The sequence below is a fragment of the Simochromis diagramma genome, unplaced genomic scaffold, assembly GCF_900408965.1.
Source record: "Simochromis diagramma unplaced genomic scaffold, fSimDia1.1 OVJJ01000024.1, whole genome shotgun sequence".
Lineage (NCBI taxonomy): Eukaryota > Metazoa > Chordata > Actinopteri > Cichliformes > Cichlidae > Simochromis > Simochromis diagramma.
Genome location: NW_024387332.1, coordinates 691248 through 718418, shown reverse-complemented (window position 1 = coordinate 718418; position 27171 = coordinate 691248). Strand labels below are relative to the sequence as shown.

General features: G+C 43.6%; 1 protein-coding gene across 3 annotated transcripts in view; it reads right to left on the bottom strand.

Annotated features, from left to right (window-relative positions):
• Window positions 1–8883: 8883 nt before the first annotated feature.
• LOC120718027 (chloride channel protein 2-like) overlaps window positions 8884–27171 on the bottom strand; it is a 53181-nt gene continuing 34893 nt past the window's right edge. For all 3 annotated transcript variants that reach the window (XM_040006335.1, XM_040006334.1, XM_040006336.1), the window contains 10 exons: window positions 25541–25651; window positions 22296–22509; window positions 21624–21757; window positions 19464–19660; window positions 18668–18728; window positions 18259–18323; window positions 17842–17880; window positions 17111–17215; window positions 12158–12244; window positions 8884–9865 (listed from right to left, as the gene is read on the bottom strand). In XM_040006335.1, the coding sequence (XP_039862269.1) occupies window positions 9695–9865; window positions 12158–12244; window positions 17111–17215; window positions 17842–17880; window positions 18259–18323; window positions 18668–18728; window positions 19464–19660; window positions 21624–21757; window positions 22296–22509; window positions 25541–25651 (1184 nt within the window). In that variant the 3' untranslated portion in view covers window positions 8884–9694. The remainder of the gene's footprint in view (window positions 9866–12157; window positions 12245–17110; window positions 17216–17841; window positions 17881–18258; window positions 18324–18667; window positions 18729–19463; window positions 19661–21623; window positions 21758–22295; window positions 22510–25540; window positions 25652–27171) is intronic.

The window sequence follows — 27171 nt, the reverse complement described above, 5'->3', positions numbered from 1 at the left end:
TTTCCTGCCTGCCTGCCACACAGCCAACCATGACACAGCCAATATCAGGCTCCACTGGATGTGGGACACTGATCATTTAGTGGTTCCAAGCTGGCTCCTCCTCAACAAGACAGGTGTCTCTGCCAGCACTGCTGTGCGCCGAGATCCCTCAGTCAGGTCAGTCTCTCACTAAACTTCCACTCCGGCTGTGATAAACTCAATTTGTATTTGGAATCAGTTTAGGAAAACTTTAAGGCTACATAGTCTTTCTCTTTTTGCACCACTTACTAGAAACCATATGTTCCCTCCCTCAATTCAATTCAATTTTATTTATATAGCGCCAAATCACAACAAAAGTCGCCTCAAGGCGCTTCATAGATACAGAGAAAAACCCAACAATCATATGACCCCCTATGAGCAAGCACTTTGGCGACAGTGGGAAGGAAAAACTCCCTTTTAACAGGAAGAAACCTCCGGCAGAACCAGGCTCAGGGAGGGGCGGCCATCTGCTGCGACCGGTTGGGGTGAGAGAAGGAAGACAGGATAAAGACATGCTGTGGAAGAGAGACAGAGATTAATAACAGATATGATTCAATGCAGAGAGGTCTGTTAACACATAGTGAGTGAGAAAGGTGACTGGAAAGAAAAAACTCAATGCATCATGGGAATCCCCCGGCAGCCTATGTCTATTGCAGCATAACTAAGGGAGGATTCAGGGTCACCTGGTCCAGCCCTAACTATATGCTTTAGCAAAAAGGAAAGTTTTAAGCCTAATCTTAAAAGTAGAGATAGTGTCTGTCTCCCGAATCCAAACTGGAAGCTGGTTCCACAGAAGAGGGGCCTGAAAACTGATGGCTCTCCCTCCCATTCTACTTTTAAATACTCGAGGAACAACAAGTAGGCCTGCAGAGCGAGAGCGAAGCGCTCTAATAGGGTGATATGGTACTACAAGGTCATTAAGATAAGATGGGGCCTGATTATTTAAGACCTTGTATGTGAGGAGGAGGATTTTGAATTCAATTCTGGATTTAACAGGAAGCCAATGAAGGGAAGCCAAAACAGGAGAAATATGCTCTCTCTTTCTAGTCCCTGTCAGGACTCTTGCTGCAGCATTTTGGATTAGTTGGAGGCTTTTCAGCGAGTTTTTTGGACATCCTGATAATAATGAATTACAGTAGTCCAGCCTGGAAGTAATAAATGCATGAACTAGTTTTTCAGCGTCACTCTGAGACAGGATATTTCTAATTTTAGAGATGTTGCGCAAATGGAAGAAAGCAGTCTTACATATTTGTTTAATATGTGCATTGAAGGACATGTCCTGGTCAAAAATGACTCCAAGGTTCCTCACCGCGTTACTGGAGGCCAAGGTAATGCCATCCAGAGTAAGAATCTGGTTAGATACCATATTTCTAAGCTTTTCAGGGCCGAGTACAATAACCTCAGTTTTATCTGAATTAAGAAGCAGAAAGTTAGCGGCCATCCAGGTCTTTATGTCTTTAAGACATTCCTGCAGTTTAACTAATTGGTGTGTGTCATCTGGCTTCATGGACAGATAGAGCTGGGTGTCATCAGCATAGCAGTAAAAATGTATGCTATGTCTTCTAATGATACTGCCTAAGGGAAGCATGTATAATGTAAACAGAATTGGTCCTAGCACTGAACCCTGTGGAACTCCATAATTAACCTCAGTGTGTGAAGAGGACTCTCCATTTACATGCACAAATTGGAGTCTATTAGATAGATATGATACAAACCACTGCAGCGCAGCACCTGTAATACCTACAGCATGTTCTAATCGCTCTAATAGGATATTATGGTCAACAGTATCGAACGCTGCACTAAGGTCTAGCAGGACAAGCACAGAGCACCTTGTCAGGTGGAGGCTTTCATTTCTCAGAATCAGAATCAGAAAGGGTTTTATTGCCAAATGTTGAGCGGGTTTACAACATTAGGAAATTGCTGCGGTGCTTCAGTGCAAACATACTGTTATAAATTAAGCTTAAATAGACATGAAAATAAAAATGAGAATAAGAATTAAAAGTGCTAAGTAGATAGATAGATATATACATGATATATACATGAGTGCAGGTGGTGATCAGTGCCAAACATGGAATGATACAGTGAACACAGCGTAGGGTCATGTGTTAGGGGTGGGAACAGTCATAAGGTTATTGTTCATGTGTCCAACAGCAGAGGGGAAGAAACTGTTCTTATGGCGAGAGGTTCTGGTGCGAATGGACCGGAGCCTCCTGCCTGAGGGGAGCAGGTCAAACAGACTGTGTCCAGGGTGAGAAGGGTCAGCTGAGATCCGAGCTGCACGCCCCAGTGTCCTGGAGGTGTACAGGTCCTGCAGAGATGGGAGTCTACAGCCAATCACCTTCTCAGCAGAGCGCACAACACGCTGCAGTCTCTGTTTGTCTGTTTGTCCCTCCAGCGTACCACACGGTGATGGAGGAGGTGAGGATGGACTCGATGATTGCAGTGTAGAATTGCATCATCGTCCGTGTGTCAGGCGTTGTGTGGAGGCGAGGAAGAAGGAACCCAAACGCAGGACTGGCAGGTAGGTGAAGGTTTATTATAGGGAATGGGTGAACAGAGGGTGAACGGACACTGACTGGCTAGACAACTGAACGGCTGACTGAACTGAGGGAACACATGGGAAGGACAACGTAACATCAGACGTACATCAATGACACGACAAGGATCGGATGGAACTGAGGACTTAAATACACGCTGGGTGATGAATGATTAGAAACCGGTGAGTACGCAGCTGAACTTAGTCTGACTAATGATACATGGAAATAACTGGAACACAATACGCAGGGGGTATGCTGGCACAGAAAACACAGATGTGAAAAGAAACTGAACATGACAGAACAGAAAACACTGGGTCAACGACCCAGGAACCCTGACACCGTGTTGGCAGGTTGAATTTCTTCAGCTGCCTCAGGAAGTACATCCTCTGCTGGGCTTTCTTAATGACGGAGGTGATGGTGGGCTCCCACTTCAGGTCCTGGGTGATGGTGGTACCCAGGAAGCGGAATGAGTCCACAGAGGTGATGGGGGTGTCAGTCAGGATGATGGGGGGGAGTGGAGCTGTGTGCTTCCTGAAGTCCACAATAATCTCCACTGTCTTCTGGGCATTCAGCACCAGGTTGTTGTGGCTGCACCAGGACACCAGATGTTCAACCTCCCTCCTGTAGGCAGACTCATCCCCGTCCGAGATGAGTCCAATAACGGTGGTGTCATCTGCAAACTTGATTAGCTTGACAGACTGGTGGTTGGAGGTGCAGCAGTTGGTGTACAGGGAGAAGAGCAGGGGAGAAAGAACACAGCCCTGAGGGGAGCCGGTGCTGATGGTCCGGGAGTCCGAGACATTCTTTCCCAGCCTCACATGCTGTTTCCTGTCCGTCAGGAAGTCAGTGATCCACCGGCAGATGGGATCAGGCACATTCATCTGGGAAAGCTTGCCTCGGAGATGGTCTGGAAGGATGGTATTGAAGGCAGAGCTGAAGTCCACAAACAGGATCCTGGCGTAGGTTCCTGGGGAGTCCAGATGCTGCAGGATGAAGTGTAGGGCCATGTTGATGGCGTCATCTACAGACTGGTAGATGTCTTCTGGTGTGTTTTTTTTTTAAAAAAAAAAAAGGAAAAAAAAAAAAGGTATTCTGCACTTTTAAAAGGGGCACACCAAGGTGCTTCACAGTAAGGAATAATGGTAAATGATTACACTGAATAATAAGTAATTAAAACAAATCGCAACAATAGTCGTCCCAAGCTGCTTTATATTGTAAGGTAGACTCTACAGTAATACATACAGAGAATAACCCAACAGTCATTTTTGTTTAAAACTCTCTTTTAACAGGAAGAAACCTCCAGCAGAACCAGGCTCTAGAGGGGTGGCCCCTTCATGTTCACAATGGATTACAGAAGTTGTGCATGTTAAACTGCAAAAGATGAGATGCTCCCTCAAAGGACCAACGTCCGGCTTCTACACCATTTCTGACATTTATTGAGAAATGGAAAGATGAACAATAGCTGCCTCTGCACAATTGGCTGCATGTGCATGTCTATAAATGTCAATTTTTTTGTCAACCTGCCTTGTTCACACCCCCGCCCCCTCTTCGGTTTTAATCTGGCAGATGGGAGGGTGGGGTTTCAGTTTATACAGTGGGGCAAAAAAGTATTTAGTCAGCCACCGATTGTGCAAGTTCCCCCACTGAAAATGATGACAGAGGTCAGTAATTTGCACCAGAGGTACACTTCAACTGTGAGAGACAGAATGTGAAAAAAAAATCCATGAATTCACATGGTAGGATTTGTAAAGAATTTATTCGTGAATTAGGGTGGAAAATAAGTATTTGGTCACCTCAAACATGGAAAATCTCTGGCTCTCACAGACCTGTAACGTCTTCTGTAAGACGCTTTTCTGTCCCCCACTCGTTACCTGTATGAATGGCACCTGTTTGAACTCATCATCTGTATAAAAGACACCTGTCCACAGCCTCAAACAGTCAGACTCCAAACTCCGCCATGGCCAAGACCAAAGAGCTTTCGAAGGACACCAGGAAAAGTATTGTAGACCTGCACCAGACTGGGAAGAGTGAGTCTACAATAGGCAAGCAGCTTGGTGTGAAAAAATCAACTGTGGGAGCAATCATCAGAAAATGGAAGACATACAAGACCACTTATAATCTCCCACGATCTGGGGCTCCACGCAAGATCTCATCCCGTGGGGTCAAAATGATCATGAGAACGGTGAGCAAAGATCCCAGAACCACACGGGGGGACCTGGTGAATGACCTGCAGAGAGCTGGGACCAAAGTAACAAAGGTCACCATCAGTAACACACTACAACGGCAGGGAATCAAATCCCGCAGTGCCAGACGTGTTCCGCTGCTGAAGCCAGTGCATGTCCAGGCCCGTCTGAAGTTTGCCAGAGAGCACATGGATGATACAGCAGAGGATTGGGAGAATGTCATGTGGTCAGATGAAACCAAAGTAGAACTTTTTGGTATAAACTCAACTCGTCGTGTTTGGAGGAAGAAGAATACTGAGTTGCATCCCAAGAACACCATACCTACTGTGAAGCATGGGGGTGGAAACATCATGCTATGGGGCTGTTTTTCTGCCAAGGGGACAGGACGACTGATCCGTGTTAAGGACAGAATGAATGGGGCCATGTATCGTGAGATTTTGAGCCAAAACCTCCTTCCATCAGTGAGAACTTTGAAGATGAACGAGGCTGGGTCTTCCAACATGACAATGATCCAAAACACACCGCCCGGGCAACAAAGGAGTGGCTCCGTAAGAAGCATTTGAAAGTCCTGGAGTGGCCTAGCCAGTCTCCAGACCTCAACCCCATAGAAAATCTGTGGCGGGAGTTGAAAGTCCGTGTTGCTCGGCGACAGCCCCAAAACATCACTGCTCTCGAGAAGATCTGCATGGAGGAATGGGCCAAAATACCAGCTACTGTGTGTGCAAACCTGGTAAAGACCTATAGTAAACGTTTGACCTCTGTTATTGCCAACAAATGTTATGTTACAAAGTATTGAGTTGTATTTTTGTTATTGACCAAATACTTATTTTCCACCCTGACTTACGAATAAATTCTTTACAAATCCTACCATGTGAATTCATGGATTTTTTTTTTTCACATTCTGTCTCTCACAGTTGAAGTGTACCTCTGGTGAAAATTACTGACCTCTGTCATCATTTTAGGTGGGGGAACTTGCACAATCGGTGGCTGACTAAATACTTTTTTGCCCCACTGTAAGTAGTATGCTCTTTTGCTTGTATGTTTGATTTGTTGTTGTGATTGTATAAAAATCAATAAAGAGACCTTTATTGCCACTGGCAGCCATGCATGCCCGAGCCATCTCTCTGCCTCTGCCGTGTTTTACAGATGATGTTGTATGCTTTGGATCATGAGCTGTTCCACACGTTCTCCATACTTTTTTCCAAAACTGTGTTGGCCTTTTTAGATGTTTTCCAAGTCTAGTCTAACCTTTCTATTCTTGAGGTTCATGAGTGGCTTGCATCTTGCAGTGAAACCTTTGTATTTACTTTCATACGTCGACCTCCTGGAGAGTGTTGCTCGATGTTTGGCTGTTGTGAAAGGGTTTCTTATATCCATGGACATTCTTAACAGTACCGTCAGGGACAGCTCTCCCCTTTGACCACATGTTGTCTGTTCACGGCTAACTGTTTTTCATGCATGCGCCACCAAGGAATAGCCCGCACCTGCTAATAAAATAGGCCTTAAGTCAATTGTCCTATTATTATTATTTTGGTCCATTTAAAAAGAGTGGCACATGTTAAGGAGCTGGAACTCCTAAACCCTTTAGTCAATTAAATTTGGATACCCTCAAATAAAAGCTGAAAGTCGACTTGTGTCAGTGTCCAAATATATGTGGACCTAACTGTACCTTGGCTTCATTTGAAGCTGGTGATTTCTAAGGACTCAGGCCTGCTGGACATCATTGAAAACCTTGCCGTTAGTCCAAAGATTTATCACATGGTAGACTGATAAGGCACAAATTTCCTTTGAGAAATAAAGTTCTCTTCCTATTAGGTAACGGTAGAGGGGAAGGATATGTACTATCTTCTTCCTTGCACATCCATGTACTCTCCCTCTGATGCCTTCCATTATTGTTGACAACACTTTCCTCATATTAGATTAAATGTGAGCATGTCTACAACAAAGTCACTACCTTTCTGTACAGCTGGTGTTTGAGTTTAGCCAGTTCACAGATGTAGTTAACCGAAAGACAAGTTAGTGTGTCTGTGTGTCTGTGTGTGTTGTGCGCTCCTGGGGTTGGATGATTGACTGGACAGCAGGCTCTTAATTGAATAAGCAGGTGAGCGCAGTAGTCCAGTCCTGTTTCTTTCAGTTAAGAAGGTAAAGCCTTACCTCCTGGCTAACATCTTTGAACGTGTCATTCACCTTTTCCTTACTTGTAGATTGGACTACTGCAATTCATTGTATTTTGGTCTCGACCAGGCCTTCATCCATTGTCTTCAGATGGTCCAAAATGCAGCTGCTCGCCTGCTAACTGGTACCAAACGGAGAGAGCTTATAACCCCAGTTTTAGCTTCTCTACACTGGCTTCCTGTCTCCTACAGGATCCAATTTAAAGTTTTACTTTCTGTTTTTAAGTCGCATAATGCCCGAGCCCCTTCTTACCTGTCTGAGCTCCTTTTTGTTTATGCTCCAGGAAAAACTACGAGGTCTAGCTCAAAACTAATGCTGTCCATCCCACGGACTAGTCTCACATCTCGTGGCGATAGAGCCGTCTCTGTGGCAGGTCCCAGACTCTGGAATGGTCTCCCCCTAAATATTAGATCGTCTTAGTTATTGTTTTAATTCTTTTATTGTCCTATCATTGTTTGATATTGTTATTATTGTTCTACACTTTTTCCTTTTAATGGCATTTTTATATTGTTAAACACTTTGTGCAGCATCGTCTGTGTGGAAATGTGCTATATAAATAAATTTGACCTTGACCTTTGACCTTAAACTCCAGCTGACAGCCACCTCGCCCCTCTCCTTGACTCTGCTACCAACAACAAAGTGCCAGCTGGTTCTCTGTAGTTGAGCTTTTGTGTGGAAAACCTGAGCTGCAGTGTTTTTGGAAGGTGTGAGCTGTCAGTAACTGAAACATCTTGTGTGAAGAGCACCTTTTGAAAATAGTTGTATAACCATTGCTTGTAATTTAGTTTTCATTGTATATACTGAGCACTGCAGCAGATTCAGTAGGAGTGAGAAGGCCTTTTTTGTTGAACCCTTTCCCCCATGTTTTTATAGGAGAGTAGGTTAGAAATGGTCTTGTTTGCTTTTGTTTTAATAGGGAAGCTTTTTGTTGTCTGTTGTGTTGTTGGTGGGTTTTGTTTTGTTTTTTTTCACGGCTCACGTCTGAAGTAAATAATTTGCTGCTAGCTCCTTCAATTACCTTATTGCTGGCATTTCTTAGGAGTGGTTGGAGTGGGAAGTTGTTGTTCATGTTCAGTCCCTGTGCCGGGTCGTAACAGAAAGAGCAAGAATGTAGTCCAGTGTCTGCACATGTATCTTTGGTGTATAAAAAGTGTGAGCTGACAGCCTGATTATAGTTGTGCACGTCTGGGCACAACTATAATCAGGTGCTGTGTTACTCCTGTGTGTTACAGGTCAAAGTTACACTAACTGAGGAGTACTTTTGCTGTCATGTTGACAATGACAAGGCTGCCTCCCAGTGGCCCCTAGAAGTACTGCTTTACAAGGAGAGAATGCTGCAGGAAACTTAGAGCAGCCACAGATGTGCACATGCTGCAAGAACTAGTTCCTGATGCAGTTTTTGGTTTTTCTGTGATATTTACTCATAAAAAATGGCCGTGATCATAAGAGACAATTTAAGGACTGCTTAGTGTTATACAAAGTGGTTTTCGCCACAGTGTTGTGGTGTAGGCATTCAGTTAGCAAGTGAAAGGTTGCTGCTTGAGTGTAGCCAAACAGACTGTGACAGAAATAGCATGTAGTGTCTAAAAATCCAAGTCAAGCCTGCTGAACTCTCTGTAGTCACCGCCTGCAGCAAGGCAGCTGTTAATTATTACAATCATAATCCTTTAATATTGCAAAAGGTAATGAACAAGACATTACTGACAAAGTAGTCCTGCTTTGAATTACTTTCAACTTTTGATTTACTAATGTACAATTTTTTTCTTTCAAAATTTTGCAAAAGTGTGAATGACTGCTGAAAACATGTATCAGCAAATGTTTTAGACGTAACACATTTAAACCCATCTGGAAAGACAAATTCCACTCCAGCTGTTACTACAAGGTAGAAAGAGGGCAGACGGCAAAGACGAGCAGCTGCAGAAATCCTGATGAAAATGTAGAGACAGAAAGAACTCTTAAACAAAACACAGGTTTGTTAAAATGTCATGCATTTATTCACTGTTGATTGACAACACAATGTCTGATTTTGGTGTAAAAGTGAGATAGGTCAGGATAGTGTTCGACTCGGTCTGGTTGGGTGAGGGTTAAACTCCACACAAAAAGAAGCAATTTTTACCCTCAGTAAATATGAAGCAACTATTTTGAGTCATGAAACTGAAAAATATCACATCAAATTTTTTCTAGTTCAAATCCTTCATCTTTAATGAAATTGTAACAGTTTAGCCTTAATCTGAACATACTACATAGTACATGGAAAATTCACATGTGGTTAAAGTTTTAGTACGAGTGGAATGTGGTCAAACTGACTCCCCACGCCCCTGCTCTCCTTTGGGAAAACCTCACTTATCACACTCACACTCTCTGCTTATTCCTGGTGATAACGAAGAGGAGGCACTTGTGAAATGAGCATTTGGACTACAATCAAGGTGTGTTTCTATGCCTGTGAGAGCTGTGGCGACAGGATGAGATTAGCTACAGGTGCCTCCATCGCTGGCAGGGAGCACGTCTGCTTGCACGGGTTCAGCTCTCAGCCTGACTATTAAGACATAACCAATAATATATGACAATTAACACCTGACTATTAGGTATGTCAGTGAAGAAGAAAGGAATGAGAGTGGAAACAGGAAAACACAAAAGCTGAGGCATCTGCCCCCCTAATGTACAGACCTATACACATTGCACTGTCTGTATTTGATTTTTGCACGTGTAGCTTTGGGAGATTAAAGACTTGAGCACTTTGACACTTCCTCCTTCTCCTCCCGAGACTTGCCGTTGGTCACGTCAGCAGACGTGCTTTGGTGCATCGGTGACGTGCTCTTCTGGTGGCCTCACAGCTTGGAGATAGGTGGTCTCATTCTGGCTGCTGCTCAAGCTGCTGTTCCTGAAGGTGGCCATAGGGGGGGCTACCTTCACACCTTTCAGAGTCATTGAGCCATCTATGGCTTTACGGAGCTAGATGAAGAAAGAAGGCAGGAATTGTTCAATTCCAGGTGAGTAACATCCCAATAAAGTTGTTTGAGCCATGCAAACACAAACATAACTCAAGGCTTTAAGCTCATAACAAATTTCCCACGTGTGGGACTAATAAAGGTTATCTTATCTTATTATTTTGGATTGCAGTTTAATTTATATGGTGCCAGATCACCACCATAGTCATATAGCATTAAAGGGAGAAAGAGGTGGTGACAGTAGAGAGAAAGAAACAACGTAGTAGTAGTGCCAGTTGCACGACCTGCTTTTTAAGGCTCAGAGTTTCTCATGCCTGAAGACTTTATATGTACAGCACATAAAAATTCATATCTAATAAAAGCAATGATGTATACATTTTATGTGCAAATTAATCTATTATCCCTGCATTAAAGGAACATATGTAATGTGTTGTTCTGTCAATACATAATAAGAATGCTTTTTTTTCAGCTGTATAATTTCTTTATTAAAAAGGGTGTACCTCAATGTTTTGGTCTTTCAGAGCTTTTCCTTTAATTGGCTTCTTTTAAATATGGGATGTTTTGGCTGTTGTGAGTAAAAGTGCTGCAGATCCTGTCAATGTGCTCTGAGAGTTTAGCTGTCCGTCGACCAGAGATGTGACAGTGTCTCTGTGAGAGACGGGCAGACTGGGAGAGGATGGGTTTATCTGCCCTGACTGGGTTTGTGTTTTTTCTTGCTGTTGGACAGAGGTGGGACATAATTCTCTCACCCCAACCGGTCGCAGCAGATGGCCCCGCCCCTCCCTGAGCCTGGTTCTGCTGGAGGTTTCTTCCTGTTAAAAGGGCGTTTTTCCTTCCCACTGTCGCCAAAGTTCTTCCTCATAGGGGGTCATATGATTGTTTTTCTCTGTATCTACTGTACAATATAAAGCACATTGAGGTGACTTTTGTTGTGATTTGGCGCTATATAAATAAAATTGAATTGAATTGAATTGAACAAAGTACAAATACTTTGTTACTATACTTTAGTACAATTTTTAGGTATCTGTACTTTACCAGAGGACTTAATTTTCTGACTACTTTTTACTTTTACTCCCTACATATTTAAACAGATATCTGTTCTTCTTACATTTTCAAAACAGGCTCATTGCTTTTGCTGTAACAGATATGAGTTATTATTTCACGTCACTGCAAGCCTCCAAACACCAAACTGGTGTGAGTCTAAACAGAAACACATGAAAGGATGTCTGTTTGTTTATTAATCACAAGGAAATGTCATAGAGAAGTCAGGGCTTAAAAGTGGGACGGTGGTGAGTTTTTGGTTTGTTTTTTCCTTTCAACATCGGAACGACTGCAGGTCCATAATTTGCGGTTGGGATACTTTGGCATCTAGCTAGCCCTACAGAAGAGGAGTGAGCATAAGCTTTTTTTTTAAATTGTGAAGTTATTGTGACTTTTCAACATCAGCAAACACACAAACTGTGTGCCGTTTGTCTCACAGTGTGTTGCAGCTAAAGTGCAGCTGCTGGATTTCACAGGGAGAGAAAAGAAAGAGCGCTAGCTTCACTCAGAGATGGAGAACGATGAGAACGACGGGCAGACTAACTGTTGTCACTCACAGGTCAGTGCAGGATAAACAGGTTAGTTTGCTGCACTGTGATGGGTTTAAAGTAAAGGACAGTGACTGCTGCACAGTGGCTGTGTTTCGTGGTCACAGTTAGCTCACAGTGTAGCACAGATTCATTCACTGAATTCCACCTTCACACCAGCTTCATCCAGTCTAACGTAAAGGCGGCATAAACAGTGTAGAGTCGGTGCAGGAAACATCTGGTGGAATCCAGGTGTGTCAGCAGCTCAGCTGATCACAGCCCGTACACTAAGAAAATCTACTGGAAATGAATGTGAGTTTGATTCTTTTCCCCACTTTGAACCATTACAACCAGTTTAGTTTAGTTTCCCCCACTTTAACCTCTGACGGTGCACATTTCCCTGTTTACAGTCCTCAACTATAATGTAGGCATAAGAAAATAGAGCTGCTTTCTATTTACTTCTGATTCAAGATGAGAATATTTAGAGTTTAATAAAGTTTGTATTAACATCTACTGATATTATTTTAATATTATGCTAATATAGCACAAGGTTCAGTTAGCTTTGCACAGAAACAGAAACATCCTCCAAAGAGCTTTTCAGAGCCTGTACGTTTTTACTTCTACTTGAGTACAGAATGTCTGTACTTTTACCAACTCTGCTGGTGGAGCGCAGCTGATTAAGTGATCAAACCCATACACCCCAAAAGTCTGTAAAGAGAGACTATTACTTCTTTGATGGAAACCACCCCGATGAGGCGTCCGATCCTGGTGACGTAGGCGTGGTCGAGGCCCAGCCGAGAGAAGATGGTGTAGGTCTGTAGGAAAACAGCAGAGGTCTGTAGGTAAAAACTTTCTTCTTACCTAAAGTCCAGTTTGGAAAATGCACCACTGATCTTAATTATCCAAACTTCACCAATATCTAATCACATTTGATTCATTCAACCTGTCACATTTTCAGCTAAATGGGATTTTTTTTTTCCACTGTGGGAAATTTGCGAGGGGGAACCGACATGCTTAACAAAGCCGTGTACACCTGTGGACAGAAGACTCTCTATTAACTCGACTTGATGGCTTTAAGAACTGTTTGAAGCTAATCAAAACACATTTGTTTAATCTGCACATGCGACCTGCATGCAGGATTTTATTGGGTGTATTATGTGTGTTACGGAAATAATATAGGCTACTATTTTGTTAAGTCTAGTGAGGCAGTAATATGGGCTGCGGTTAGTATACATACAACTGTGGTCAGTAGTTTACAACACTCATCATGAGCATGAATATCATGGTGGCTTTTAATGGTTTCTTTGAACTGTTGAATGATTGAGCAGCATCTTTAAAAAGCAGGAACTGGGTGCACAAGTTCAGATCTGTTTAGGATTTTCTCCACACATGTTCAAAAGTATACACCGACTTAAATCTTTAAATAAGTGGTGCTGAAAGTTGGATGATGTCTTTCAACTTTAAAAGGCAGAATCTGTTGACTTCTCAGTCGTGGTCACGTTTGTCTATAACCGAGGGCTGTTAGCAGACAGTTAAAGTGGCAGCTCGATGAGGACCATTAGCACACATCTGTGAAGGCACTAATATTGGTGAATGACACATGCTGGTTTTGGAGTTAGTAGTTTTCATAAGGACCTTGCTTTTTCAGCAAAACAATAGTTATTCTTTTTCCTTTTCTTTGCAGTTGATCTGTATCTGAGATGTATTTGTTTTTCCTTTGTTTTTTCACTTTGCTCTTATAACATCAAATCTTTGTTTTTCTCTAATTGATCATTGTTAGGACAACGTTGAGTCATCACCCAGTCGGCAAAAAATATTTGCCACAATTGCTTCTTATGGAATACACTTATTTTGAAAGTAACAGAAGTTTGAAATTGCAGTGTGTATATGTAGACATGATGTAATATTATATATGTATTATAATATTATATATATGATGTAATTTATATATTTTGTTCTGTCAAACTGTTTGTGGATCTTTTCATTTTAGGTCACCTTGCATTGATTTATCATTTTAAATCATACGTACGTTCTTTAAAGGATCAAATACAAGTCAACCGTTGTCCCCTAAGATGGCGCCGGTGAGGTCGGCTGCCGTCACGACTGCTCCGACCACTTTTTCTTTGTTTTTTAAGTTAGTTTTCAGCGTTTCTAAATCGGCAAAATCATCACCATTGGGTACATTAGGTATGACAGTGACACTCTTGTTTCTATTGGTATACAATGTACTCACAATTTGAAGTTTTTAACTCCGGATCCGAGCTGGCCGAGTGAGATCTTGAGGGAGAACAAAGGGAAGCGGCGGCGGCCTAGAGGGAAGCGAGCTGGCGTCAGGAACAGGCTGAGAGCTCGTGCACACCGCACACCTCTGCCTAGCATCCTGCTCGCCAACGTCCAGTCACTGGAGAACAAGCTTGACGACCTCAGGGCCAGGGTAAAGTTCCAGAGAGACATTCGGGACTGCAATCTCCTCTGCTTCAGCGAGACATGGCTGAACCCAGCGGTGCCGGACCACGCCATCCAGCCGGCCGAGTTCTTCTCGGTTCACCGCATGGACAGGACACGGGACTCGGGGAAGTCAAGGGGAGGTGGCGTGTGTTTAATGGTGAACAACAACTGGTGCAACAGTGCGAACGTTGTTCCTCTCACACGCTCCTGCACACCAAATCTGGAACTTCTGTCCATCATGTGTCGTCCTTTTTATCTACCTCGGGAATTTACATCGGTCATTATAAGTGCCGTTTATATTCCACCACAAGCGGACACGGTCACCGCCTTATGCGAGCTGCATGAGGCACTCACACAGCACCAGACACAGCACCAGACACAACACCGGGACGCTGCGCTTATTGTGACGGGGGACTTTAATAGCGCCAACCTCAAACACGCAGCGCCGAACTTTTATCAACACATCACCTGCCCCACCAGAGGTGAAAGGACACTGGACCACTGCTACACTACGGTCAAGGACGGCTACAAGGCACAATCCCGCCCTCCGTTTGGCAAATCTGATCACGCCGCCATTTTCCTCATGCCAAAATACAAACAAAGGCTGAAACAGGAAGTTCCGGTTCAGAGGAAGGTCGCGCGCTGGACGGATCAATCGGTGGCCGCGTTACAGGACGCACTCGATGACGCAGACTGGGCATGTTCAGAAACAGCTCCGATGATGATGTCAACGTGTTTACGGAAGCGGTTGTGGGATTCATCGGGAAACTAGCGGATGATACCGTGGAGACAAAGACTATCACAACGTTTCCCAACCAGAAGCCGTGGGTGGATAAAACCATCCGCGACGCTCTGAGATCCCGCACTGCTGCCTACAACACGGGACTCACGACGGGGGACATGGACCCGTACAAAGCCGCGTCATATAACGTGCGGAGGGCGGTGAAAGAGGCGAAGCAGCGCTACGGGAGGAAACTAGAGTCACAACTCCAACAGAGTGACTCTAGGAGCCTGTGGCGGGGACTAAGGACAATAACGGACTATAAAGCACCAACAACCGGTATGACGAACGCGGCCGTGACTCTGGCAGACGAGCTGAACACTTTCTATGCTCGCTTCGAGGCTGCAGCTAAGGACTCCAACGATGCTAGTGCTAGCGGCGCTAACGGCTGCAGACAGGAAGATACTGCCAGCACCGGAAACGTGCTCGTCATCTCCGAGCATGAAGTAAGGAGAGCCTTCAAGAGAGTGAACACCAGGAAAGCAGCAGGACCAGGCGGCATCCCAGGTCGTATCCTAAGAGACTGCGCATACCAGCTAGCTCCTGTGTTCACTGAGATATTCAACATCTCTTTATCTCAGTCGGTGATCCCCACATGCTTCAAAGAGTCCATCATTGTTCCTGTCCCGAAGAAACCCCACCCTGCTTCTCTCAATGACTATCGCCCTGTAGCCCTCACCTCAGTAGTGATGAAGTGCTTTGAACGCCTGGTCAGAGACTTCATCATTTCTTCACTACCAGACACACTGGACCCACTACAGTTCGCTTACCGTCCAAATCGTTCCACAGACGATGCCATCTCTCATCTCCTCCACACATCACTCACTCACTTGGACACTAGAAGGGGGAATTATGTTAAAATGCTCTTCATCGACTACAGCTCTGCATTTAATACCATAATTCCCTCCACACTCACCACCAAGCTGGAGCATCTGGGACTCAGCTCATCTATGTGTCAGTGGATCTCCAACTTCCTAACTGGCAGACCACAGGCAGTAAGGATGGGCGGACATGTCTCAGCCTCCACCACTCTCAGCACTGGAGCCCCCCAGGGGTGTGTTCTGAGCCCCCTGCTGTACTCTTTGTACACATATGACTGTGTGGCCACTACCAGCTCCACCACCATCATCAAGTTTGCTGACGACACCGTCGTGGTGGGCCTGATCTCTGATAACAACGAGATGGCCTACCTGAAGGAGATTAGGAATCTGGAGAACTGGTGCCAGAGGAACAACCTCCTTCTAAACGTCAGTAAGACAAAGGAGCTGATAGTGGACTTCAGCACTAAGCAGGAGAGGAACTACCAGACCCCTGTCATCAACGAGTGCCCAGTGGAGAGAGTGGACAGCTTCAAATACCTCGGAGTTCACATCACGCAGGACCTGTCATGGTCCTGTCACATCAACACCATGGTGAAAAAGGCCCGTCAGCGTCTCTACCACCTCAGACGCTTGAGAGACTTCCAACTGCCCTCCAAGGTGCTCAGGAACTTTTACTCGTGCACCATAGAGAGCATCCTGGCGGGAAACATCTTAACCTGGTTCGGGAACAGCACCATGCAGGACAGACGAGCTCTACAGAGGGTTGTGCGGTCAGCTGAGCGCACCATCCGCTCCGAGCTCCCTGACCTGCACTCAATCTACAGCAGGCGGTGCTGGACCAAGGCCAGGAAGATCGTGAGGGACCTCAGCCATCCCAACAACAGACTGTTCTCTCTGTTGAGGTCAGGAAAGCGATTCCGCTCCCTCAAGACCAACACAGAGAGACTGAGGAGGAGCTTCTTCCCGCAGGCGATACGGTCTCTCAATCACACCACCACACAGTACTGACCCACACATATAGTTCTTACACACACACTGGGCATTCTGGACATTGTTTTCACTTCATCACTTAAATCACTTTAAGCATATTTGCACTGCACAAGACATAATGTGGATTGCACAACACTGGTCACTACATTCTTCATTTCCAGTTAATACTTGTACAGCTGCTGTTATTGTGTGTATATATATATTTATTTATTTATATTTCTTCATACATTCTTATATAGTTCTATATTGTGTATTTTGTTGTACAGTTATTTTATTTTCAACTTTAATTTATATATTTTATCTTATTCTTTCCCAGTTAAATTTACCCTTCATTCTAATTTGTGTTGTACAGTTATTTCATTTTTAACCTTAATTTATATTTTATTCCTTCCTACTTAAATTTACCCTTTTTAATTTTTCATATTTATTTCCTATCTTATTCATAGCCTTTTCCTTTTTTGTTTTCTTTAGGTCACGAGCAGTTGTCCAAGCATTTCACTGCATATCGTACTGTGTATGACTGTGTACGTGACAAATAAAATTTGAATTTGATTTGAATTTAACCCTAAAACACTGGAAAATACTGCTGTCACTGTGACAGACACATACAGACTGACTGTCGCAGTATTCAGAATTCAAACCTTATGCAGTGATGTACACTCCAGCAGCTGGATCAGGGCAGGGTTAATCTTGCAGTTGTTGAAGTTGACCCTCTCATCAAGTTGCCTTGCCTCCCAGTCTGTAATCTGCAAGTCAACAAGAGTGAAACTCCTTTTCAGCATCCCGTGTTGGATTGATCACTTCATAGCAGTTAGTGATCTACATTATTTTCCCTTAAGATGACTTTAGTTTGTAATAAATGATTCGCTTACAGTAATACAGCCTGTCATTCTTGGCCTAAAGTGTATTTTTTGAATAATTAGGCCTCATCTTATCTTAAACACCAACAGAGCAATTTGCTGTCACACTGCTGGCTAAGACTCGCCTCTGTCAGTGCGCCCCAGGGTGGCTGTGGCTACAATGTAGCTGTCATCACCAGTGTGTGAATGTGTGTGTGAATGGGTGGATGACTGGTTGTGTAAAGCGCTTTGGGGTCCTTAGGGACTAGAAAAGCGCTATATAAATACAGGCCATTTACCATTTAAGACAATCTGAAAACAGTTCCATCACCTTCTTTTCAAACTCTTGTTTTTGAAGATGTTTCGCCTCTTATCCAAGAGAATTCCTCATTTCTAAATCTGAACAGGGGCTGGGTGGAAACCTTTGTAGTCCCCCCATTTTCTCATGTCCCAGAGCAACGAACACTCTACTGCGACCGCTTGTGATCTGCTCATTGGTTGTTCTGTCTGTGTGGATTGTCTGAACATCTTACCTCACTAGTGGGATCTTGAACATCTCGATCATCTTGTACCTGAGAAGCAACAGAAAGCAACGATAGTCAGCGTGTACACTGAACCCAATAACACAACTCAGTGTGAATGCCACAAACACAGGTAAAGGCAAACAACAACCCTCAGCAGGTTGTTACCTCCATAAACATTTAGCACTATATCTGTGCACAGAAGATGGACAAAATGACATGAGTCACTGAATGAGTGACTACAAGGACATCAACATTGCAACTTAAAGCTGATGCTGTTTGATGATGACGTCCAGTGTCAAACTACCAACGCTGTGCTTTGCAGCAATCTGCCAAAATACTCCAGAGGTCTGAGTGAGACGGGCTATGTTAGGACACCTTTCTGCAGGGTGGAAGTGTGGGTGTGTGGGTGGGATGTCACTCTCTTACCTCTTCTGCATCTGAACTAGCACAGAAAATGCTTCTCAGTGTGACTCCTGATTCATCTTGTGAGCCTGCATCAGAGACAGAGACACTAGAGTTGCAACGCAGACACACAGACCGCAACATAGTCAGGAGGTCCAGCTTAGTGAGCTCAGGGAGTGAAATTAGCTGGTTTGTCTTGTATTTTTAATCAGTGGCCACAAAGCAAACATTTAAAGTGTGAGCTAGAAAAACCAGTGTGTTTATACCTATTTAATCCAAACAGTTTCAGGAGCTGCTCGTCACATAAGGAACAGAGAGAGCAAAACCCACACTTCTATTGAATTTCTATTTCCTTTTGTTTCGAGCCACATCAGTCTGGTCTTCTGAAACTCTGCTGTGTGCATGTATTTGCACAGGTAAGTGTAGTTCTTACTGTTGGAAAGCTCAGTGGGTCGCTCCACCACAGGCGGCGGGTTCAGCTCCTCATTAGTGACCTACACACACACACAGACTGATTAAACAAAATCGCAATCACGTGCACTACTGTGGGCTGATGCAACAGAAACACGAGCACACGAATGAAGAGAGCAAACCTGCAGCACCAGAGCTACACTAAGAATTCTCATATTAGTCTGGCCTCAAATGTATGACCTCAGTCAGTCCCCCTGCTGACTTTCCTTTCCCTGACAACATTTTCTCTACGTATACTGAGGATTTTTGAAATGGCCAGAAAAAAAAAATCATGTTTTGCCAAGAAAATATGCTTATCAACATATCAGACAATATCAAATCAAAAGCAGACAGTATCACAGCAGACTGCTCGACTTCCACATCCATGCCTGAGGACGCTCTGCTTAGCCACTCACTCATGTTAAGCAATGCAGTGCAGCAGCTGCAACTAAACATCTTTCATCTATAGACATCTATCTGCAACCTGTCTGCCAATTTCAGTTTATTTCCTCTGCAAACACAGAAATGACCTCGTGCATTCATTCAATTCAACACTTTGATACACAACAATTGCTATGAGCAAGCAATGGACCAGACGGGGTGTGGGGCGAGAGGAAGAGTGAGAACTGAGGAAAAAAACAATGAAGCATGAGCAGGTGAATGGGTGAACATAACAAACATGCAGATAAGTCTAAAGTTTCAGGTGAAAGAAAATGTTGAATCTGTCACTCATATTAGAGCTCCTTTCACAAAGCATGCGTCCTCCTGTGACCTCTCACCTGGATGTGGCCTTCCTCTGGGCCTGTCTGCAGGCTGCTGTTGTTATTGCTGGGTGGGTTCGACTCAGTGGAGAGGAGCTTCTTCGCCTCAGCGCCTCGTTCTTTGATGCACTGCAGACGTCTGGCACAGCTGAGCTGCTGCGAGAGCAGCGACTGGAGCTGGGCACGCTCAATGGAACCCAACAGGATCATTGACTCTGGGAGAGGAGGATAAAAAGGGGCGAAGGAGCAGGTTTTTATGTGAGATAAGGGAAGAGTGTGTAAACTTGTTTTAGAAATAAGGAGTGAGCTAACTGTGGCGATCCCAACCATGTCCTTGAGGCATGTCCTCTTTCTTAAGGTCACATATATATATTTTTAGGCCTGCTTCTTTTTCTTTCGTCCTCCACTTGTACAGTTGCCTCTTATTTTCTTCTTTACAAAAAAATAAATAAAGGTCACACTGTGACCTTAAAGGTCACACCATGCAGGATACTCCAGGTTTTTGGCTCTGGTAGATTAGAAAAATACTATTTTATGTTTGTTAAACTTTGGCATTTTTTTTCACAGCAAGTAATATGAGAAAAAATTATATGTTTTTTGCAACAGGTTGCATAAAGCCAGTTAGAGACTGTGTACATTTTTTTTAATAAGGACGGGCGTCAGTGGGAGTGGGAGCTGTGTAAGAGTTAGTTTTCAACTAAAACGTTTAACTATGATCAAAACTGAGCAGAAGCTCCAGTTCTCTGTCAGCTTCCATTTGACTCTTTTATTCATGTTATGAAAACTGCTGAATAACGGTAAATAATAATGAATCAAGGTTATTATTCCTAATTGTAATTTGTTGTGTTGGTCAGTAGCATAAAAGGACTAGAGCTGTGGTCTGGAATTAGAACTATGTGCCGCAGAGTTATGAATAAATGAACCCTGTAAAGCCTGACACATTAAGTCACAAACTCAAGGTTCAGTAAAATTTGGTAAACCTAGCATTTGAGGTTTTTACTTTTTTTTTGGTCCACTCAGTTGTCGCTGTGGTCCACACAATATTGTCTGTCCAAAGAGACAATTTATACTGTCTTTGAATCAAATATTAAAATGATGGAGTTTTAGGTTCATATCAAAGGAAACTGCTGAGTATATTGCAGGTTTTATCATAAAATGCAACATAAATATGAAGTATTACTGATGTTGTTTTGGGGCTATGGCTAATAGCCTGTTAAGCCCAAAGGGCTTTCTGAGGTTCTTTTCTCTGCAATTACAAACTCTGTGTCAAGAATCTTGGCATCAAAATAAAGCTAACACTTGTGAGATTTCGTCAGAGGTATAAATATTATAGGAGATGTTACTGTGTAAAAGTTACTGAGTTACTACAGAAATATTCAGGCATTGTGTATTTGTCCATTTTTGGCACACTTTGGTCACCAGTTGAATTTTTTAGGTATTATACAGCAGAAATTATTTAATTTCACTTACATGCCTAAAATTGCTTGTTTTTTGAATATTATTGAAGAATTACCAACACAGTCACATAGAGCGGGCCCATTCTCCGTGCACCATAGACAGTTTAAATGGTCTCTGGCTCTTAAAACTATGAGGGCCTCTAGCTTCGGTTTCTATTGGCTGATTTGCATGATCGACACCTCTTTTTAATCGTTTGAGCCAATAGAATCACAGTAATGGTGCCACGTTCACGTCACTTCCACTAATCAGAAGTTGCAAGGCCAGACCCCACATGGCCCTAAATTTACAACATGTGGTGTCCAGTCACGTGTCTTTAACTGGGTCAAAAATGGCAATTGTGAAGGAACTGGCTCTGATGCATCGTGTTAGCCGCTGTAGCTCCTCATAACAGGAGTGCTATCGGCTACTGATAAAAAACAACAGAGGTCGATGTCGATTATTTGGATAAAAGACTTGACATCACAGAGGGTTAAACTGCTGTTCATCCTCTTTGCCCCCGGTACCAGGGGCATGGGGGTCAAGAGGATGGCAAGCAATTTTACACAGTGGTAGCTTTAGGTACTCCTAGAAAGCCACAGATAGAGAATGATAATATTAAAAAACACGATTCTAATAGATAAAGTCATGTTAAAAACAGACGTATCTATTGTTCATGTATGTGTTTATTCATGGGGGTAGTGAGTTATTATATGAACATCACAGTGTGTAGCAGTGACTTACCAGCTGATTTGAGCAGGGGTAGAGCCTTTAGTCGACTTTTCATTAGGATGTTTAGCAAGTCTCTGTAGCTGCAGCTGAGTGTGATGTACTGCACGTCGCGCACCATAATGTCCTCCACACGAATGTTATACACCCTGAAATGAGAACGGAGAGGATTATTAATCTGCTGTAGATAGGAAGGACTCGCGAGAGTAGGAAAAACATGAGCATGCTTTTAGGGAAATAAATGGCATCAACAAAGTTCTGTAGGAAGATTTTTTTTTTTTACAGATTCTTGTTTAATTCCATGCAACTCCATTTTAATGGGAGGAGAATCGGGCCCAGTGAGGAGCAGCCAACCGCTGTGACTGACGGCCTTCGACTTGAACATCGAAGAAGACAACTTTATGAAGTTTGTATCATTTCAGTCACCAAATACCTGATCAGATATTAACTTAGTATTGTTTATGTACATTGATTTCAAGCATTTCCAAATGTTCTTAATTACCTACGTAATACGTTAGTTTTTTTTTTTTTTTTTTTTGGGGGGGGGGGGGGCAGTTATTATTAGCTTTTAATAATTAAACAGTTAAAATTATTCTTGTTTGATGTTTCCCACTTCTAGTTTTTCAAAAGGCCAAAACCTATTTATCATGACAGTTGTGTGCTTGTGTTTCTCCAGTGTATACATACTCGTGCTGACCCCAGCCCAGCTCTGGGAGATAGGGAAGCTTCTTTATCTTGATGATGGAGTCATAGATGGAGGGCTGCAGGGACTGGGCCACAAGGTTGGCCAGGACCACTGCTATCAGGGCCGGCAGAAGGTGGGAGATCTGTCCAGTCAACTCAAGCACCATGACCACGGTGGAAAATGAGTGGCTGACTGCTCCGGACAAAGCTGCAGCACCTTTTGTTGGGAAGAGGAACAGCGAGAGAAATTACTGCTTAAATGTTTGTGTGCTACAGTTGTGCCAAAAACCCAGTTGCAGCATGGCAGACCAACAACTAGCCTAGCCAGTTGAGGCACTAGTTCAAATGGTGACCATACAGCATGACTTTCGTGGCCTTCTGCAGGACTAGTCCAAGTGCCAGATGGATGTGGTGGAGAGCCTGCTATAGCTGTAGGGTTGGCTCCTTGCTGGCACCACCACTACTCCGAATGTGGAGGTGACCCTATACCACATGGGAGAGGGTGCACTTAAGGAAGATTGGACACTGTGGCTGCTGCCTCTGCTGATGAGGAAGCTCAGCTGGCGGCTCTCAGCTCACCTGTAATGGCAAGGAGTTGTTTTGCAGATGGCCAATGGGAAAATGTTGACCAGCTGGAGCTCACACTGAAGGACCACTGCCAACGATTCACAGGAGAGTTGACGGGGCATGAGGACCGGCCGTACTCTTATGCCAGACGCCTTGTTTGGCGCAGTTGCCAGGTGACTACCGCCCTATAGCTGTGGCCCGGCCCTGGCTCTGGTGGAGACGGGGGTGCTTGAACACTTTGTGGAGGGGCTCCCCGTAGGGTTGGGCGATATATCGAGTTTTTTTTAAAAAATATCGATATATTTTCATACGAGATATAAGATGTGACAATATCGTTTATATTGATATAGTCTATGTTACATTATAATTATACTTGTGGAGCTGCAGGTTTGCCTCTCTTTCGTCCACTTTTGTCTCTACGCAACGTTACTCGGCCTCGCCTCTCCTTCACTGAACACAACTCCCCCTCCCCCATAGCTTCACCTGCAGGCAATGACAAGATGAAAGCGGAAAATCTCCGTTAGCGAGTTACTGCGCATCGCCCCGTGCGTGGGGCTGGACGGCGTCAACGTGTTAGCGAGCTAACCGCACTAATGAGCTAACCGCGCTAACGACATGCAGCCCGGAGGGGCTGCACGGCCTAAAATCCTTTCCTTTTCTCAAAAATCAACAGTGCGCCTTATGTATGAATTTTGGTTGTGCTTACTGACCGCGAACCGATTTTATGTGGTACACAGCACTTAGCAATCTGTCAAAAAATGTTTTAATATGACTTTGCTAAGCTACGGAGCTGCAGCGCTTGATCCAAGCGCTTGGATTGTCGGAGCATTACGGCTACCGTGGAGGAGCCTCGCGGAGTGATACGTACTGTGCTTCAACGTAATATTACCATACTGTGTGCGTATAAGGACCACAAATGGCACCTGCTCAGAGACGTGGTGCAGCTGTGAAATCTGTCTCTTTGTTATTATGCTCAGCGTCTATTAGTTTACATTTTGACTGCACAATTGTAGAGCTTTTTGTTATGCACAAAAACAACATTGTTTTCTTTTATTTATGGACCATGATTATTTAATAAATGCTGATAATTTATTTTTGAGTAATTTCTTCATGTACATCTACGCTGTATGTAAATAAAAGTGCCCGTGTGACATCTGGGACACAGTGTGACTAGAACTCTTTTTGTTCTTAACTTAAAACTTAAAACTTTAAAAAAAAAAATCGAGATATATATCTTATATCGCCATCTAGCTAAAAAATATTGAGATATGAATTTTGGGTCATATCGCCCAGCCCTAGCTCCCCGCTCGAACGTTGGAGTGGGCCTGAAGCCAATATTTCCATTTGGACAGCTACAGACCAGATCAGTTTTCGGCGGAGCATATGCAATGGAAGTTCATGGTCCTGGAGCACCTGAGGCAGGTGGGGCTCTTAGCCAACCCAAAGAAGTGTACAGTTGGACAGAGGTACAGTATCTATCTGCAGGCAACCTTCAGATATAGAAAACGACAGCCATCGTATCCTGCCCATGTTGCACGACCAGAGAGGAGGTGAGGTGGTGCTTGGGAGATGGAAGCATGTAAATATAAAAATAACCACTGCAGCCAAAAAGAGAGCCTGACGAGCCCAGTAAGCTATTAAGACTCGACTGTACACTGTGTTCGTGTTTTCCTCCGAAACAATAAAGTTCTGCTGGAGCAGCCTTTCAACGCTTCTTTCTCTCGCTAGCAAAGTAAAGCTAGTTACTGGCCTGGCCGAGGTAACAAGAGAGTGCAAACATGTTGAGGGCTGTGTTAGTTCAGTGAGAGATTTATTTGGAAGGAAAACAATTTTCACTTGTAGTTCAAAACTAATGTGTACGCTTATGCCTGCATTTTTATTTTGTTAAATACAAACAAAATAGCAAAAGTGCTGCCACGTGTCTGGCCAGAAAGAGCTGTTTATTTGAAACTACTGTACTATACTGTGCTATACTGCTGGGTGACTGTCTTCTACTCGTCAAATACATTTCATTGCAATGCTGACCCTGTGCTAACTTGCATATGACAAATGAAACTGAAAGGATTCAGATAGTTAAGAGTGAGAAAAAAATTGTTTTCATGTTTGCAATTTTGTCTTGTTACACAATATTTGGAATTAAATAAAACAAACAACACACTACATTTTAGGAATTATTAGTGGGTGTTTTTGTTTTTTTTGTACTGCTTGGACACTTAAGTGGCCCTCCAATGAGATGACGGTGCCAGAAGTGGCCCGCGGCTCATTTGAGTTTGAGACCCCTGCCTGTTTAAGGCCTTCCAAGTTGGGGCAGCTTTGTCCTAGCAGGTGAGGGGGCTTGACTGTCTGGTCATTTATATAAGCCAGAAGCTGTCTGAGCGTGAAGGTAGATACAGCTCTGTGGACGAGCAGTATCTGGCAATACAGTGGTTGGTTGACCTTCTTCATTACTACCTCCTGGGCGACTCTTTTATCCTCTGTTCAGATCATGCGCCACTACAGTGTCTCCACTGGAAAGCAAAAGTGTCTGAAACATTCACGAAACTCCCGAGGTGTGTGCATAGGGTTCTTTGTTAGCTACAAGGGTCTCCAAAACGTTAAGAATGTTATTTTATTTACTTTGTACCAAAGAAAGTATTTGTCATTTTAAGTAGAATGTAGTCAGGAGAGAGTCGCTAACTTACCCACCACAGCGTAGCCTCCTGGCACTATGGGATAGATAGCATGACCTGCATGAATGCCTTCCGGGAACCAGTATGCCATGCATTCTCCAACCAGACGCCCCAAGCCAGCCCCTGAAATGTGGAAGGAGATAGAGATTCACAATCAGTATGTGGCTGTTTATCAAAATCAGCAGTTCTTAGACTTGCAAGAATTTTCAAACATGTGCACAGAAAACTGAAATCGCTGTGGCTTGAGCACCATCAGCCTGACAAAAAATAAATTGCTAAGTCAAAATATAAAACTTATCTAAAACAAAATAAGTATTGAGTTTTGAAATCATTATTGAATCAGTCACTACAGTAATCTAAAATAGGGTTTTCAAACTTTGGCTCAGGGGCCAAAATGAACCTTGCAAAGACTCCAATGTGGTCCACTGGAGAACTCTGGAAAATGAAGGAGTTCACAGATTTTAGTCTTGGAAAAGGCTGACTGGGGAACCAAGAACTCAGTCTCTACAGGACTGGAAACAGTGAGTTAAGTGTCACCGGGCTGATGAACAGAAAACCCAGTGATATATTCTGCTGACTCAAAGACCTAAACGTCACCTTGAACATTGTCCAATTCTGAGACAATAATTTCACTTACTTTGCTGTCAGCTTCACAAACACCAAAATCATTGAAATAATCTCAGCTCAAAAACATTCTTGCACCCATTTCTGTTATTCAGGCGGGGACAGCTGACGCCCAGCTGTTGCCAGTGCTTGTCCTGTCTTCCAATGTGAGGGCAGCGGTAACCCAGCCTACTCCTGCACCCGCACCTACTCGGGTGGGATTGCCATTCAGTCTGCTCCAGTACCCATGCTGGTCCCCAGGGTGAGGCCAGCCAAGACACGGTTGCCTATAGCTTGCCCATCAGCTTGAAATGACGAAATGCAATATCCCAGAATCCATTTCGCCCAAAACTCAAACGAGGCAGTGGCGGAGGAACACAGAGTGGCAGAGTTTGAAAGATTACTCTGTCTGGGTCACAAAATAAACTTTTAAGATATTTTCATGCGAGAATGGTGCTGTGTAAACTTCAAATATCTGCTCGATTTATCAAGACATCACATATTTGCACAAGTGCTCTAACGTTCTCGGAGATGCCTGTTGAAGGAGTATTGAAGGTCTCTGTTTTGAGGTTTCTTACCACTCTACAGTTTCAGTGCTCCTCGATGGGTAGTTGGCAAATGTTTGTAGGCAAGTCAATTTCTTCTTGACTATCATTACTGCAAACTACTGTCAACCCCAGCAATCTGCTAGTAACCAAATCATTCACAGTGTTTTCTGAAGTAGTGGCTTTACGTAAAAACCTCTCTGTTACCATTTTTGCATAATGACAGCAAGCAAGCAACTTCACACAACCACTAGCTAAACCCTTCAAGAATACTTATTTTGTCCACTGGTGATTACTCACAGCTAGGCATGCATGACATTACTTGAACTTCCAGTAACACAGTGAGGAATCTGACTCAATGCACATGTTAAACAAAATATAGGTCTGCCTTTATGCACTTTTTAAACATACTACACAAATATTTTGTCTGAGTGATGTTGAAAAACAAATTCATGGATGTGTTACTTCTAGGCTGGAATGCTGTCAGTCGTTATT